Genomic DNA, 17,263 nt, shown 5'->3' with positions numbered 1-17,263 from the left:
CCGCCCCAGTGCATGCTGGTAAATACTTATTCCACCTGTGACTATTGATTCAGGAACAAACACGGGATTAAATAAAGTTTTTCATATAGGTTTAGTTTTGGTTCAACTTTCTGCACAAAGCTTCTCTGCACCGCACAAATAAATCAGAATAGTTTCCAAAATGCCTTTAATTTTTGACTCATACATGTTCCTGCAGGTGTGTTTACACTTCCTAGTGTGCGTGCTGCAGAAACACACGGTGCATTCACCAAAATCCAGTTAGAGGAGTGCAAGCCGGCCCAGAAATAGATCAAAGACAAGATAAATACAGGCTGGAAACTCTGAGGGCACAAATGCCTAAATGATCGTGACCTGGAAAGCGAAAGTAGAGTTGTTCCTTTCTCCACCTCTCTCTCTCTCTCTGTCTGTCTCTCTCCCTGTACGTGTGTGCTGAATGTGTGTGTGTGAGTGCTAGCCCCGCCCCCAGCCCCTCTCCTCCGTGACGTAGCAGGCAGTATGTCGCCAATAGTGTTCAGTTGTAGAAATGGCAGCGCTGAGACAGGAGCATCGGTATGGGCTCTCCTGTGGCAAAATCAACAAAAACACCCCGAATCAAACTCTGTATCACGTCAAACTCACTGACACTGCCATCCGGACCCTCGAAGCCTACCAGAACCTGAAGGTAAGGAGAAATCATCGGGTTGAACTTTGGAGCTTATGTGTGTGTGCGCGTGTTTTTCTTTCCCAGCTGTATTTTCATTTTCTTAAATCGCTTTCCAACTCCGGGAACAGTAAGGAAACACAGCTCTGTCTTATTTGGTATTAAAAAGTAAAAGTTGAAATAGTTGAGCAGGTTGAATGTGATCGACAGAAGCGCTGGCGTCTGATAAATGTTGCTTTACAGTAAAAGACTAAGCTTGATTTATTATTGTCATCATAGCAGGCAGTTCAGTAGGCTGTGATGAATGAAGGGATTTCATTAAATTCCCCTATAAGCCCCGCGTACAATTTGTTTTGTGCAGAAAAAAAGGAGAGGCTGTTTTTCAATTGTGCATGTCTGCTTGTTTACCAGAGCGTAATCTCCCGAAAAACCAAAAGGTATTAAAGTTCCCATATGACAGAGGTTTGTGATTATGAGCCCTGAGCTTTAAAAGCCTCTTTGCTTTTCTATACATACATTACATCTGAAATTCATTATTTAGATTATGGGCGAACACAGACGATTGTCAGTCATTAAATGTTTAAAAAAAAAGGCTGTTTTTTTCTGTTCGTTTCGCTCTCGGGAATAAATTAATGAACAAGCTATCAAGCAAATTATTCGACTCCTCTGAATCGGGAGACTGTTTTATTGCTTTTATGGTCCATTAGATTAGACCGAGATAATTTAGTCTATCCAAATGGTCTTTCCCTGAGCAATGATAAGACAGTTAGTCCCACAGTTAGGACTGCAGCACTTGGAGGCTCTTTTTTTTAAACAAATAAAGAGTATGTGCGTGTGCGCCACAGTCCCAGGTCACACTAAAACTAGACCTGGATGTGGGACTCGGTGGCAGGGCTAGACAACTTGTCGCTTGGCTCTTGTGTATTATTGTTTTTTGCCCTTTACACGCCTGGAAGTCCGCCCAGCTCCGGAGCTCATTGGTCTGTGAAGCAGAGTAAACTCCAGAGCTCACACAGCCTGACAGCTTCCTCCAGGCCAAAGCAGCCAGGCAGGCAGGCAGGAGAGGTTACTGCAAAAGTTTTCCAAGTCAAAGACCACCCCAGAAAACACTGCCTCAGACCGCTGGACTCCCACTGTGGTGGTGTGGGAGATTTTGTCCTCAGGAGCCTCAGCCTGAAAAAGCTTCCTGTTATTAGATGTGATTTATTTATGATTTTCGTGTCTGTGTTGTGGGTGAGAAGTGGAGAAAGGGCCTTGTTAAACCCTAAAATAAACTTCTTATACATGAAAGTTTGAGGGCTGCAACTAAGGATTTATGTGACAAATGTTTTCTCAAGCGAGTAATTGTTTGGTCAGTGAAATGCCACAATCACAATTACACAAATGTCAAAGGATATTCAGTTGAAAAGCAGTGTAACTTTGCCACTTTTGCAAAAACAAAGGACTCAAACAATCAATAGATTGTCAAAATAGTTTCAGAGTAACTTTTTGCTTTGACCAGGGGCCACTTCTACAGCATGACAGGAGGCCAGGGGCCAGTTAAAAAGCAAACATTAATAATTAATACTTAAATAATTAGCTCTGACCTCTGACTCGGGGTCGAGGGGATCCTCCCTTGGCTCATTTTTTATGATAAACAAGCTCTGTTTTGTGGCTTTTTTTATGCACTTCGGCACCTTAATGACATTCAAAGTACAAAAAAAAAAAAATCCCAGAGTGAATCAGTTTATTTTTATAGTGAATTAGATAATGGTCAGCAACCAGCCGACACCCTATCTGGTCTGGAAGTTGAGAATCATTGCAGAATTTCACAAAGCTGACGTTCTTGTTCTGTCCAAAGATGTTAAATTCACTTTTGTTGCAGATTTAGAAACCAGCAAATATTCACAGTGAGAAGTCAGAACCAGTTCATTTTTCTCTCCTTTGCTTTATAAATGACTTCAATGACTAATCAATTATAAAAATAGCTGCTGATTAATTTTCTGTTGATCCTGTAATTCATTATTCTGTCCCACTTTCTAACACAGCACCCTTCATATGAAGAGTTTATTATTGGAAGTAATGGCTCCATTAATATCAAGGTTGTAAAAAAAATATCCCTCCGGCTGGTGTTTATCATTTCTATTTTGTTGCTTTAAATGTTGGTAATCCATTATTGAGCACTCGTGGGTTTCTAGCTGTCTAATAAGATATCATGTCTGTGGATATAAAGAAGTTAAGTAAATAATTTTTGGTCTAAATGCTGCAGCTGAAAGAGAATAAACACCAGGCAAAGAGTATCTGTCACAACCTGGCAACCCTAAAATTAAAATTCTTATTCATGGCTAATCTATAACTAATATTTATTAAGCTGTTAGTTACAACTTATACGTCCTTCTTAAAGGGTGCCTTGTTAGAAAGTGGTGCTAATTAACTGGCATTGTTTCAGTGAGTACAAAAAAATTAATAAATTATCATATAAAAAATAAACTGCTTTATTTTCCACTCAAGATAAACCATCTGATTTAGCCCTACGGCTGTGTTTGTAACAAACATTAAGTGCTTTAATATTTATTATTCCATTCAATATTAAAAGTAAACGGATGATGAAGAAAATCACAACAATACTCTTCAATGGGGAAGACATTTCCCAAAACCATTAATAATAAATTAAGAGCACTGTCAATCACAGGCACAGCTGTACGTCACGGATAATTGTCTCCATCTATTAAGCATGTATCATGCTGCCTCAAAGGCAGATATTTTTTTATGATTTTGATATTTCTTTCATCAGTCAGGGGGGAAAGAAACAATATGATGTTCTGGAGCTTAAGCCAGGTACACTGTGGTCTTGGAGAGCAGTGCATTTATAAACCGCGGCACAGAGGGCTTATAAAAAGTACATTTTGAAAAAAATATATAATTGGTTTCAGAAGGAGCTTTGTGTCTCTCCCCGGGGATCTGTTGTTGCTTTTATTTATTTAATCATTTAGAGGGGAAATCAGCTGAAACACACAAATAACAAACTGACTGACACAAAGTTTTCTGTAGGCTATAGATTGATTAATCACACACATTCCTCTAAAGATTAGGAGCACGACCCCCTGAACTGTGGACCTAATGATACAGAAATATTGCAGCAATTCATCAGAGCAGAGCCTGATGGGAAACGGCAATTATGGCATTGTTTTGGCATTTAGCAAGAAAAGTTTACCAAGGCCTTGTCTCATCGAGCCAGACTGCTGTTATCTGGAGAAATCCACCGTGCAGAGCTGGAACAATGGCGATATATTTCCACTCATAATGTATGAGCTGTCCGTTAGATTAAACATGATTCCTGAATCAGTGACCACTTTCTTCTCTCTCTCTCTCTCTTTCTCTCTCTCTCCCTCCTCAGGCATCACTATCAAATCAGCCAGCGATTTGCTTCAAGGGGAGCCAGGGGGTAAGATGTTTTGCATACTCTCCCTAATGCCTCAGAAATTGAATGCTCTAATTAGTTCTGATTTGCTGTGGAGCACACTTGTGACAGTTTCTCTGCACATCTTACTCGATTCTCAAGCATTCAATAAGCGCCTGCATGTCACAAAAAGGGTCAAAAATCCTCTGATTATCATTTCAGTCAGTGGATTTTGTTGCTTTGGATTGTTTTCTGTCTTAAAACTGAAAGATCCAGCCATCAACAGGGAGAATGTGTCTGCTTTAAATGTACCAGAGAACAACGCCTGAGGGAAAGGTGTCCTTAATTTGCTTAGTTATACTTTGTTGTGTCAAATATCCTGGACTGCATGTGAAGTACATAATCTACAAAAATACTTGGCAGTGAAAGCAAGAGGGCATTCCTGTGAAGCGTCTGTGAAGAAAGATGCTTGTGTCCGGCCAGATTAACCGGGCCGCTATTGCACTCTGCCTGCTAGGCTACTACACGTCTACCACACAATCAGCCCTGTCTAAAAGGAGCTGTTCTAATCCCTGCAAGAGCCGATTGCATCGACGAAAGTGACTTTGCTCTGTACACAAATGCCTTCCCTGTGTGCTCACACAGACCCTGGAAGCCCTAAGACAGTGTACGCTATACCCCCAGGCTGCTAGCCAGGTTACTGGGTCAGGCTTGCAACTGGGGAGGCTTTGTTCGGGGAGGGGGAGGAGGGTAAAGGGGGGTTGGCGAACCCCAGGGAGCCCCCATGTCTCCATGCCTGTTGTCTCTGTGCAGACATGAAAGATTTGAAATACGGGAATGATACATGAGCGGTGGAATTTATACTCAGGCAGCGTGCAAAATATGCCCAAAACACAAATAATACATGTAAACATGTAATAAAACATCTGTAAGACGAGCAGCAGATTAACCTGCTCATAAGAGTCTTTCTGTGAAGAAATGTTAAGTGAGTGCAATTTAAGTGTTCTTTAATCACTGAATGGGATTTGGTGATTATATCTGGGCTGGCACATTACATATTCAAATTGCTTTGCGGAATTCAAGCGCGGGCTCCCTCCCCCTCCGACAATAGTCCCCGAGCTGGACGATTGGGCATTAATGAGGTAGCTGCAACCATTGGTGGTGGGGGAGGCCAGATTAAGCCGTTAGTGGGGGGAGGATGTTGGTGAACATGGCAGTCTGGCATCCAACAGACCCGAGAGGATAACCAGTATCTGTGTCTCCAGGTTGGAGGTTTACAGCATCACAGATGTAGCTACTTTTTAATTTGCCGGATAAGTGTTTGCCAGAGCTCAAATGCAGCGTGAGCTTCAAGAGGTCAAATGTCGCGAGCAAGGAGGTTTGTGTCCACTGACAGTTGGCAGTTGTAGAGCTCCATCACAGGAGCCACGACTGCTTCTCTCTGATCTTTGTCCTCACTGGCTCATGTCACATTTCCTGTAAAGGGGCACTTCCAGGGCCACAGAAACCAGAGGAATTCTTCAAATCACTGTCCTGGCGTCACTCCAGGGCTCAGCGGTATCAGGGGCCAGGGCTCCTATCAAGAAATAGCACGCTGAGGTTTTTCGGCTGCCTTCCTCCCTGACCCTGCGGCATTTAGCCCTACTATTGTAAATTGTCTGCCAAGCTTGTAATCATGCGATGAAAGACACAGGCGCTTGGATGCCACTGAAACTAGCATTCAAGGCGACTGTGAAACTTAGAAATTGCAATAAGAAAATTCTGCTTCTGAATCTCGCTAACCTCTATTTTTACTCGTCTAAAAGTGGATGATATCGGAGGAAAGTGAGCTGAATGGGTTCGATCAATAACGTCTGGAGCGGTGAAAGAAAATTAAAAAAAAAGTGGAGGCTGTGATGCAACTAGAAAGAACTAAGAGAAGCAGAGAGATACTCTTCACATTTCATAAAAGATGGAAGTTGAAACGAAATTAGATTTCTGGATTACTTTGAAATAATCACTAGGGATTAGGGAATATATTCAGAGCTGGTCTGGGTTCCCATGGCCAGGAATTTCACATTCTAGTGCTTATTTTCCTCCAGGGCTGGCAGCGCTGCTTGCTTGTTGGCATGATCTATATCCATTTAGTGAGAAATGAAGCTTGTGTCAGTTCTTATTTATTAGATCCAGGCCACAGGGTGCATATTGATTAGGAAATGTGTTTTATCCATTGCTACAGTGCTTGTTATTTAAAAGCACATACTTCACATACTTCTTTTTCTTGATGTTTCCACTCACATTTCTGTACGGGCTTGTGAGCACTATGTCTCACCTATTACATCGTGGCACTCTGTATTATTTTGCACCACTGAATATAACTTTTATTGGTGTAATACTGTGGCAGTAAACAAGGACATTACATTTGAATACTCTATGTTGTGCTGTGTCAGGTGTGACATCGGTTTCATTCCTCCTCACTTCATAAATGTTGAATTGCAGTTGCCAGAGTAATTGTTTTTGTTTACGGCCCTGTCTGTATTTATGTGCACAGCTGTCACATAAAGGCAGCGGTGTTGGGATGAGGGGAACGTGGAGGTGCTCTTAAAGATATTCTCATGACGACTGTGTGTGAAGGCTGAGCTTCCCCTGGGCTCCCTCCCACCGGCCCTCTTGATTATTTTGCCATTTCACCCCATGCCTTGGCTGAGTCCTTGGGAGACATCAGGGCCTCTATCTCACACACGGCTGCTCTGACTCTACCCCCCGCCACCACGCCGCTTTGCTTCGCCTCCCCACTCGCACTGCAAATAAGCTTTTGCAGAGTGCAAGTGTGTGTATGTGTGCATGCACACATCCTTTTTTCTCTCGTTTTTTTTCTGGAAGCTAATTAGAATAACAATAACAGGAATGTGGTTTGAGAGCCGTCCTCTCCCAGTGGCATAGCAGTGAGAGGGAGAGTTGTCCCACGTGTTTCTGAAAGGGCACACGCCGCTCTATTCATCCAGATGTGTTAAGCGAGGCAAAAGTCTCTGTGTTCTGCACTCGTCTGAGGCCCACTGTGTTTATGCAGAGCTAGTTTGGCCTAAGGATCTTTGGCTCATACAGTATATTTTAGGAACTCGCCTCATGAGATCCTGCAGTTAAAGAGGACTTTTCTTTACTTAGCTCCTCTGTTATTATTGTGTTCTTTTGCTTAAAACAGGGGATTTCGAAGAATGCCATGTTGACTGTGGCAGCATTTTAGTAGAACATTTTTATGGTTACAAGAGTGCTGTAAAAGATCAGAAATCGGTGATACAAACTGGGCAGGCAGTGCGACTAAAAACGGCAATATGTGAGTAAATAACCTTTAATTTGTAAGAATAAGGAACACAGTGAAACACACACAGAGTTTTGTGTTGTTGTTGTTGTTTGTTTACATTCCAAGCTGGGACCATTAGGACGGAAGATGTAACCATCACCCTGGGAAACTGGAAATAGCAGCAAGAGAACTCACAATAACAACACAGGCTGCTTAAAATAAGTGACTAAGGGAATATTGTTTGGTTGTTAACTCATAGGCACGATATCATAAAACTCAACGAGCAAAGCCTTTAAAGGTTCAATTTGGACTATTGTAAAATATTATCATTTACAAAAAATAAAAGGAAATTAATGTTGCTGTTTCCTGTGGAAATGCAACAGATGATATGATGTTTTAGACTGATGATAAATGTTTGGGCAGTGGAGCTTCTGTGCTCATTTACCCCACAGCCTGTTTGGATATTGGCATCAGAATCAAGATTATTAAAACTGCAACGTCAACGGAATGACTAAATATAACGCTCATTATGCTGTGTGTTATTGAGGGCAGTGTGGTGTTTTTAATTACTACAAATAGTTTATAGTATTAGTAATAGTTTATACAGAGACCCTTGGTGGTTTGTGTCCAGTCAGGAAGACATTGTGTTTTATAATATTCCAGAGGTGTGGAGTCACAAGACTTGGACTCAAGTCAGACTTAAGTCACAAATTTGATCACTTTATTCTCAATTTTATAAAATCAAAAAGACTTGCAACTCGACTTCACTTGGACTTTAGACTTGCAAATACTTGATACCTATAAATTAAAAAAGTGTTATTTGATTAGTGTGCTAAGAATTAATTTGCTTCCCTTTAAATCAACGAACATTAATACTATTCATTCCCAGCAAGATGACACTTAAAGCTGCAGTAGGTAGAAAGCCTGAAAACTGTTGATTTTTGAGTCTCATCTGAGTTAGGTTTCATTCGTCTCCGCCCTGAGCCCCTCCTACTAGACGCACACAGAGTATTTTATCCTACTTGGTTCTATTTCTCCCTCTCTGAGAGCCTTGGCTCTCCCTCACCGCGCAGCAGCCTGCCCCGCACATACCCCCTCCGCTCCGCTCCCACGGCCGACCCTCGCGCCCTCCGGCCGGGCCCGGCCCCACCTCACCCTTCTCCTCCCTCTGGGGCTCCGGGGAACCGAGTTCTGTCTTCCTTTTTTGGGTTGTTTAGCTGCGTAGGCAGTTGTAGCCAATGTTGGAATAGCTATTTTACCTGGTGTACTGTTCGCAATTGCCGTTTGCTCTCCCCTTCTGCTGGCGGCACAGGAACGCGCATATGCAGTAGAACAGCCAATAGGAATGCAGTGGTCTGAGCTCACCTTTGATTGGTTGATGCACATCGGCACGATACTGATTCTTTGGAGGCTGAACACAGAGCCTTGGTGAGGTGCGGAAACCTATTGTTTGTCTCAGACCACTTGATTTACATTGTGCTTAGAGGATATTATAAAATTTTTTACTCTATTATACCAAAACAATGTTGCCTACTGGAGCTTTAATTCCCCAGATCCACTTTGTTTAAACCACCCTACAGTATCAAATTAAGTTGCAGGAGAGAACCATGAAGAAGTAAAATTCATTACTGAGTGCCAGTTGGAAAAAATGATGCCAAAGATACCAGAGTTTGCATACAAAAACTATGTGGTGGTCAACAAAACAAACATGCGGGTCAAACATTGCAGACGGAGACGCAACAACTTCAACTTTGTTCAACTTTTAAAGTCATACAGAGAACGGTAAGTTGAGGCTAATATTAACATAGTTAGCGAGCTAATGCTAATTGTTAAAATGGCATCACATTTGGTGAAGAAACTTAAAGTTTAGGACTTGGGACTTGAGTGCAATGACTTGTCTTTGTCCTACCTCTGTAATATTCACATATTTCTTAAGGTTTCTTTTTAGCAAAACACTCTCAGCAAAATCTAATACATCTGTCAAAAGAACAAAGCCTCAATTTGCCATCTAAACATATTCATACCAGAAATCATTAATATTTTTAATATCTCCGTGACTATAAGGAAGTGACAGTTTAAATGACTTCTGATAAATGTGACAATCTTACTATGCAAAGCTGTCAATTATTCATTCGTCATTTGGCGCTTTAAAAATAAATAACAATGCTGACAATAAGGAAATATTTGGTACAGTGTCTGCACTGACCTCGGAGGAGTCTTATCACAAACATTTTGTTCTTGGATTTAAAAATGTGGCACAACAGGAAATGAGCAACACTAACACAGCAAGTGAGCATGGGCAGTGTTGTGTACAGTCGTGAGAAAGCTTAACCTCAGGAACTTGAAACTAACAGAGAGCTGTTGTTTAACTTAAAGACAGAGAGCTTTGACTGGCTTATATAATCCTTATTAGATTTGTGGAGAAAGATACACACTGCACAAAAAAGACTGTCGTATTGAGATCTCTACAGTTATAATCCACAAGTTTACCTCACAAAGCAGTGTGTGCCTGGATATCAACAGGGACATTTTAAAGTTTTCTAATCTATCTTCATTCATCTTCTAACCGCTTCATCCTCTTGAGGGTCGCGGGGGGGCTGGAGCCTATCCCAGCTGACATCGGGCGAGAGGCAGGGTACACCNGGGAGAACATGCAAACTCCGCATAGAAGGGCTCCCACGCCCGGGATCGAACCAGCAACCCTCTTGCTGTGAGGCGAGAGTGCTAACCACCACACCACCGTGCCGCCCCTTCTAATCTATCTTACTTATTATATTTTCATAAGTAATGGGGATACTATGGAGCTTTTCACCTGAAACATGCCTTTCCTTACACCTGTCACAGTTCAATCACACTGACTGCATTATTTGGCTCACCTCCTCAGTCCATGCAATCTGACGTTACACACCACATCTCCGTGCATGTTTTGGATTTCCCCCTCTTTCTCCAAGTTTCCCTGCAAGTTAATCAGGTTTGGGCATACTTTTCCAACGCACAATCTGTGAATTGTTAAAGGATTACAGACTGCCTGCTTGCGTGGAGAGAAAAGTCCAGTAATGGGAGTACAGCGCAGCGCTCCAAGTGGCTTGTGGGATTGCTCCAGTGAAACAGGCTGGGAATCAACAAGGGAAACACATTGCTGCTGTCAGTGCATCTGAGGTCTAATAACCAGCATGTAAAGGGAATTTCCTAACTTCCAAAACACTGGCACCGTCTAATGCAAATTAGACATGGTTTATTTGGGGGAATCCATTTTCAGAAAAAACCCAGTCTGAGCGTAATGTCGTTTTTGTTTACATAATTTGAATAGAGGAAGCAGTGGCCTAACATAGGCTTTTAAAACCTCCATCCCTCTGTGTATAAAGAGGAAGGCACCTACAGTAAGGAGGGGTGGGGTGTCGGGGGAGGGGAGAGACGGAGAGTGTTTGTTGAGGTTGACAGATTAGCCCCAGCCTCTTGGAAAAAGACTGATTCTGCTTGGCATAACAGGCAGTACCTTGGGGGATGCTCGACAGTTGCCCATCCCCATATCCCTGCACTAACTCCCGTCAGTCCCCACCCCCCTTTCATTTGCTTTCCTGTCTCTACCAACCCCCCTCGATGCAAAGATCCTCGAGAGCAGGAACCACCACATCCATCCTGAGAGCATGATTTAAACCATAAGAGGTGATGTCACATGTTTTGTTTTCAAATGAGTCGCAGAGGAATTGTTGATCATACTGTAGAAAGCTCGGGGACGGTGAGGAAGAATAATTAATGTGACCCCTGTGTTTCTCTGACAGACTGCACTTGCTTGCCTGCATGTGACAGCTGAGTGTTTTCTGTCAATGCCTCAACTTGTGGAGTCCATTATGTGATGTATGATCTCAACTTTGCACGAACGTTTAAACCTAAATAAAGAGGAGGAAATACACTTGCTCCAGCCAGGATCCACCCCCCTCTTCTCTGCTGAGTCGCTCGTCACATTCCTACAGGACGACTATTTAGGGCCATCCCTCATGCACTAGCTCTACTGGGAGCCACCACTACCACTGCCACCCCCCTCCTCTTCCTCCATACACACCCAAACCCCCCAATCCCTCCCTTTACCCTCCAACAACACACAGCCACACGTCCCCGCTGTTCATGAATAATCCAGGCGGGCCGACAGGCCATTGCACTCAGCTTTGTGGGGGAAGAAGCTAGAACAAAAGACGGGCAGCTCACAGAGCAGCTATGGCTGAGTAGGCTCAGATGAGAAGACAATGGTAACTAGTGTCAGTACAGACAGGGGCAGGAGGCAAAGACTTCAGAGTAAATCACATATCCAGGCGCCTGCTCCCATCTCAGTGTTGCCATGCCAAATACCAAAGCTGGGAACCTTGCCGTCTCTCTTTCGTCTGCAGAGCAAAGAAAGGAAAGACAGAGAGAGCAACTATCCTCTCATCTTTCCCTGCAGATGTTTGGACTGAGGGGAACAGCAGATCTCTGCAGTGAAGCTATTTTTTCCTTCCTCATCAAATAGGAGGGTTAAGAACTCTGTTTAACCTCATCAAAGATGAGCAGTTTTAACATGCTCGGGGAGTTAAAGATGAAGTTTTACAAGGACATCACCGATGGTGTCCTTTGTCCTTGTTCAACTGCTGAGCCCCCTGCCAAGATTTTTTGTTCCAGTCCAGTTCACACCTTACAACAGCTTGAAAGTATTTGACATCTCCAAACACACAGGCCCTGGAGTAGCAGATGTGGCTGGGCCGAGGCCACAGAGGCAGTTATTGTATCAGCCTGTACGCCCCGTGGGGGGGCTGCACTGACAAGGTGTTAAGGATTGCCGTTCTGATGCCATTTGGTTGCTCCGACTGTAACTGTCTAACGGCTAAACTCTCGTATCACGATAACACACACAGCTCTCACTGCTGTGTGTTGCTTTTATGAAGCTGTTTAATTTTATTTAACTGACTAATGTTAATATTACACTCTGATGATAATAATACCCCATTAAGCTTTTCTCAGACTAATTAATCATGAGATTAAAGGACACACAATCATAATTAGAATACTATTGAGCATAAGCAATTTAATAAATTCTCTCTGTGGATCCAAGCTGGACAAATACAGCTGATTTTATAGTTATATCCATATCCATTCATTATTAACAACTCAAATAGCAGGAATAACAAATTATACATCAGAAAACATTTGTCTGATATATTTAGTGCATTTTTAATAATGACAGTGGTGTAATTTTCTAAAGTAAAATAAGTTGAGTAAAACCGATATTTCTGTTTTGACTTTTTAAATACCTGACTCTTAAAATCATAGTGAGGGGTCATTAAAAGCTTCCAGTTTATTCACCATAAAACCCATTTTGTGCCCCAGACTACTAGAATATTACCACCATCTACAGCAGTGGTTCCAAACTGCAAATGTGTCAAGTTTGTAAAACCACATTTTATTTTGAAGTACGGTGAATTTCCAGCACCATTTCCTGCTGTGAAATGAGTGAGAGAACAGACAGCAACATAACAGAGACAGCAAACGAACTCAGTGACATGGCCAAATGCAAGTATGACGCTGAATATATTAAACTGCGTGGCTCTTGAACTAATGACTAAGGAAGAATCTGGGCTATGTGGATGGACCAGTTGGGAACCACTGGTCTACAGTACACGTGTGCCACACAATCAAAATACTGATAGGAATCTAAATACTGCTTGACAGCATGACATTTAAAAGTTCAAAAATGCACTTGAAAACCAATTTGCTGTCACAGTGCTTATAGAACTGCATGCACTTTGAGTCATGTGTCTGATACATGAATGTGAATACGTGACTCACCAGTTCCTGACCTTAGAGCACTGGAGCTGTTTTTCTATGAGCTGTTATAAGCTGTGGCTGAACCCTGTTGGCCGGGGTGACACCTTTTAAAAACTCCTGTGTGTGCACTCAGTGTGACTCATGTGCCATTTTACCCAAATTTCAATTAAGGATTGTCTGTGCTTGTATTTTCTGTTTGTACATGGATGAGTGTGCACAGTAATTCCACAGAGTTTGACTTATAATAGTCTCTCTGTTGACACAGAGCCTAAACCAGAATCAGCTAGATATTTGACCTCACTCCCTGCATGTGCCCTATGGGAGTGTGAGGCTTCCTCAGGCTAAAAAAATACAAAATGACAACACACACACACGCACACATAGACACACACACACACACACACACACAGCCTCAGGGGATCAGACCAAAGCTCCATATGGAGATGTCTATGACTCAGCGTCTCTATGTAAATCTACACCTACTACTTGACTGACAGCAGCTTTCAGGATCACAAACCTGCCGGCACAAGGGGTGTCACTCCGTAAACACACAAGAAGTCAGAGTTTATTCCATCAGGCAGGGTGGGATGATAATAACATTGGCCACTTTTCATGACTTGGCTGTAATGTTTAGTGTATTCTGCCGTCACTAATCAAAGCTTTAATCTGTAAACTTGCTATTGTTCAACAAAGTTGTAGCGTTGGTTCCTCTTGTTGTTGGTATGCAGCGAAAAGGTCATCGAAAGACCAGGTAACATGATCGTGAATATGTTATTTCCTGAAGTGATAAAGATCGTGAACAGTGGACTTAATAGCAGGGTGAGACGAGTGTCTCCAACCACGATAAACACACTTTACTTGGTGTTTCAACCCTACCATACAGATGGACACAGTATAATAATGATATATTAATTAATAAAACATTACAGATTTTCACCATTGACTTCCATTAAAACTCAACAATATAACTTTTAATTACATATTCTTCTTACAAATGAACACACAAACAAAAAAAACGCACCGTTGCTAAATGCAAAGGGTTTTGCATCTACAGCGAATAGCCTTACTGATACTGGATTTTTGATGGCAGTGACACTGTTTATAAATCTCCTAAAATTCACATTCACATTCACATTAAATCGACTTCTAAAAGACAGATAGGCTTGTAATTTGAGACACTTTGGTTTCTGCACAGATTAAACAAATTAGATATGGTAAGTGGGTTTTAGAGGTGCTGCAAGGCAGATTTTGTCACCTGTGCACATTGCCAGGCAAGCTGTTTCACAGTTTCTGGTCTACGTGCTAAGCTAAGCTAACTGGCTGCTACCTGTAGCTTCATACAGAGGGGTGGGTGATATGTAGTGAGCAAAAACAGTAGTTAAAACCAAATACCTCGATATCAGTATTGCAATTACATTGTAGGGTTAACTATTGGTGCTTCACAATGAGATTTTTCAGAAATAATCATCAGTAATGTGGATACAATGACTAAGGTGGTAAATGTAAATAATAGAACATCTGTAACAGTCTGGTAGGTTCATGAAAATTCATCACTTTACTGTAATGTAGCCTTTAAAACCAGGAAAAGACCACACTTACAATATTATGATATCCAAAACCTAAGATAATATCTAGTCTCATATTACGACGATATTGATTGTTATATTACTCAGCTGTATTCTCAATAAACTTGGCAAGAAAGCGAATAAGCTTATTTCCAAAAATATCAAACTAGTCCTTTTGGTTTCAAGTTCAGAGTCTTATTAGCTGCAGATTTTTGAACCTGACGTTTTTCAGACAGGCTCTCTTTTAAGAGTCAGAAACTGGGTACTAATGGGTTAAATGACATATGGTTATGTAGCTTGAGAAGGAAGCTGTGAATAAAACGGGGGCGACCTCTGAACAGTCTGACCTGAGTGACATTGATTAGAATTAGAATGTGAAGTGTGCACGGTGGCATGGACGGGGGTGACAGGCAAACCTAATGCATGGCTGGAGGGGGCTCACACTGCTGCCATCGATTGAAAGAGGGGACGTGGTGGCACTATTGCAATGCTAAATGTGTAAATGGGTGCTCTCATCGCATCACAAGCTCGCTTTTGTTTAGCTGGACTCTCATTTTAAGTGGAATTCAAATGCAGTTCTTCTACGTGGCTTTCTCTACCTCAATAACCCCATCCTGGTGACTTGTTGCTTCTAATTTTGGTCAAGGCTCCTACTACTTTACTCTCCTAAAGTAATAGGTCCTGAGGACACGGCTCGCTTCTTGTCCCTGCTCACTTTGATGCTTTTTTGGCTGATCGTCCTTAATTAGCGTAAAATTCAAAGCAGACGTATGCAGGACTCTGCTTTACCACTTCACGTGAACGGTCAGACATAAATAGGTCAGAATTAATGGTCAGCTGTATGTCTCAAGTGTTCATGGCCTTGTGTGCTGCTTTGCGTTTTGTGTTGACATGGGTGGGCTTGTGCACATGAAGGATAGCTGGAGGCTGATGGGGGTGGGGTGAATGGCATGCGTTGGGTTTTAGACATGGAGGAGGGGTGTCGAGCAGAGGAGCTGTTCATTGGCCCCGTGCTGCAAAAAAAATGCTTATGGCTTTGCTGCATGACTGGGCATTTGTGACAGCTATAGTCCTGCCTGCCACATCTGCCAGGGACACTGTGCTCTCAGCCAGTCAGCTTATAATCAATCACTTGCGACTGATAACTAAAGAGGCAGCTTCAAGTCCATCTGACTGACATTTGTTTTTCTTGAGACCTGCAGTTATAAAAGCGCCTGTGTGCTTTGGCCGGAGGTGGTACCACAAGGTCTGCCATAAAATGAAGCAAAAGAGAGGAGAAATTTGAGCTGTTGCAGACATCTCACATTTAGTACTACTCATCAGTAAGCACGTATTCAAGCTTGTAAAGGGCGGGCGATAATCATCGAGCTTCTGTTGAATCTAGGACATTCTATCAACAAAAGTACCAAACTGTCCATTTTCAGGCAGAAACAGCTGCAGGCGGTGCAGGAGAGAGCCGCTGCCAAATGTGTTTTAAAGGACATATTACCTGTTGGTTAATGACTTTCTATGTTGAACTGTCCTTTCAGTGAAAGTAGGTTTTTGGGTCAATTTATGTAACAGGTTCCTGACAGAGATAGACTTCACCCTGCTGGCCTGTTTGTTGCTAGGGAGCCGTGGACAGTCTGTGACAGAGGACGTTATTGCCCAAGTGAAAAAAGCTGTCCGCTATACTATTGTTATGTTTTGCCTTTCAGACAGGCTCCGCCCATGACTGGCTACAGGTCATCATCCCTGACCTGGGAGGTACAATGTAGCCTCTGTGATTGGCCCAAGTGGGAGATTATTTAGGTCACATTTTTTTATGTGCAAAAAAAGACACTCAAGATAACTCTAATCAGTTTTAATAAAAGAAGCTGCTTTGTTGATTTGCTTTATCCAGTGTTTTTTTCCACTTTGATATTGCATTGAATCAGATCAGGCTACATCTGGGAGAGATAAAACATGCTTACTTCATAACACACCGTCCAAGTTAGCAGTGCTAGCAGAGACAGTACACTCAAGCATGTGAGAGTGCACTAGAGCACTGGAAGAGTCCTGACCCCACTATGTCAAGAGGTCTTCTTGACTTTAAGAGGTCTATATCTCAGCAATTTCTGTGAAGAAAACTAAAAGAAATTGCATTTTTAAAGTTTAGATAATTGCTCAAATTATAAATGTCACTCAAGACTCACAGCATAAGGGCACAGCAAAGATCTGAACACAACCTACTGTATATAATAGAGCCTTCACTCTTTGCTAAAGAGCCTTGTCCTGCATTAAAAATAGTATGTCGTTAAAACTTCCAAAAAGCTAATAGCGCAACGGCCAAGCATAGGGGAAATGAAATTCACAGGTCATCTGCTCCAAATTCATCCAAATTGCTTGTTTTACACAAACGTTTTGCAGTTTTTGCGTTCATTAACTGGGTTTATTGTAAAGCCTATCATTTGTTCTGTACTGTAATTATTCTGCATTGAATACACCGATAAATCCATCAAGTATGTCACTTAGTTAACGGTCATCAATCTACTCAATGATAGAATAGGGGCTGCTTGAAGAAAAGGGTTGTGACCCACTGCTGCAGGACACTGTAAAAGCAATATTTGAAAAACCTTTATTTT

General features: G+C 42.1%; 1 protein-coding gene across 1 annotated transcript in view; it reads left to right on the top strand.

Annotated features, from left to right (window-relative positions):
- Positions 1-490: 490 nt before the first annotated feature.
- The window catches only part of LOC126407489 (RNA polymerase II elongation factor ELL), a 34,053-nt gene continuing 17,280 nt past the window's right edge, over positions 491-17,263 (top strand). The window contains exons 1-2 of the mRNA XM_050072416.1: positions 491-661; positions 4,017-4,064. Coding sequence (XP_049928373.1) covers positions 524-661; positions 4,017-4,064 — 186 coding nt within the window. The 5' untranslated portion in view covers positions 491-523. The remainder of the gene's footprint in view (positions 662-4,016; positions 4,065-17,263) is intronic.

Source organism: Epinephelus moara, chromosome 20 (assembly GCF_006386435.1).
Source record: "Epinephelus moara isolate mb chromosome 20, YSFRI_EMoa_1.0, whole genome shotgun sequence".
Lineage (NCBI taxonomy): Eukaryota > Metazoa > Chordata > Actinopteri > Perciformes > Serranidae > Epinephelus > Epinephelus moara.
The sequence above is the reverse complement of the archived record's forward strand: the minus strand, read 5'-3'. Positions and strand labels throughout refer to the sequence as shown.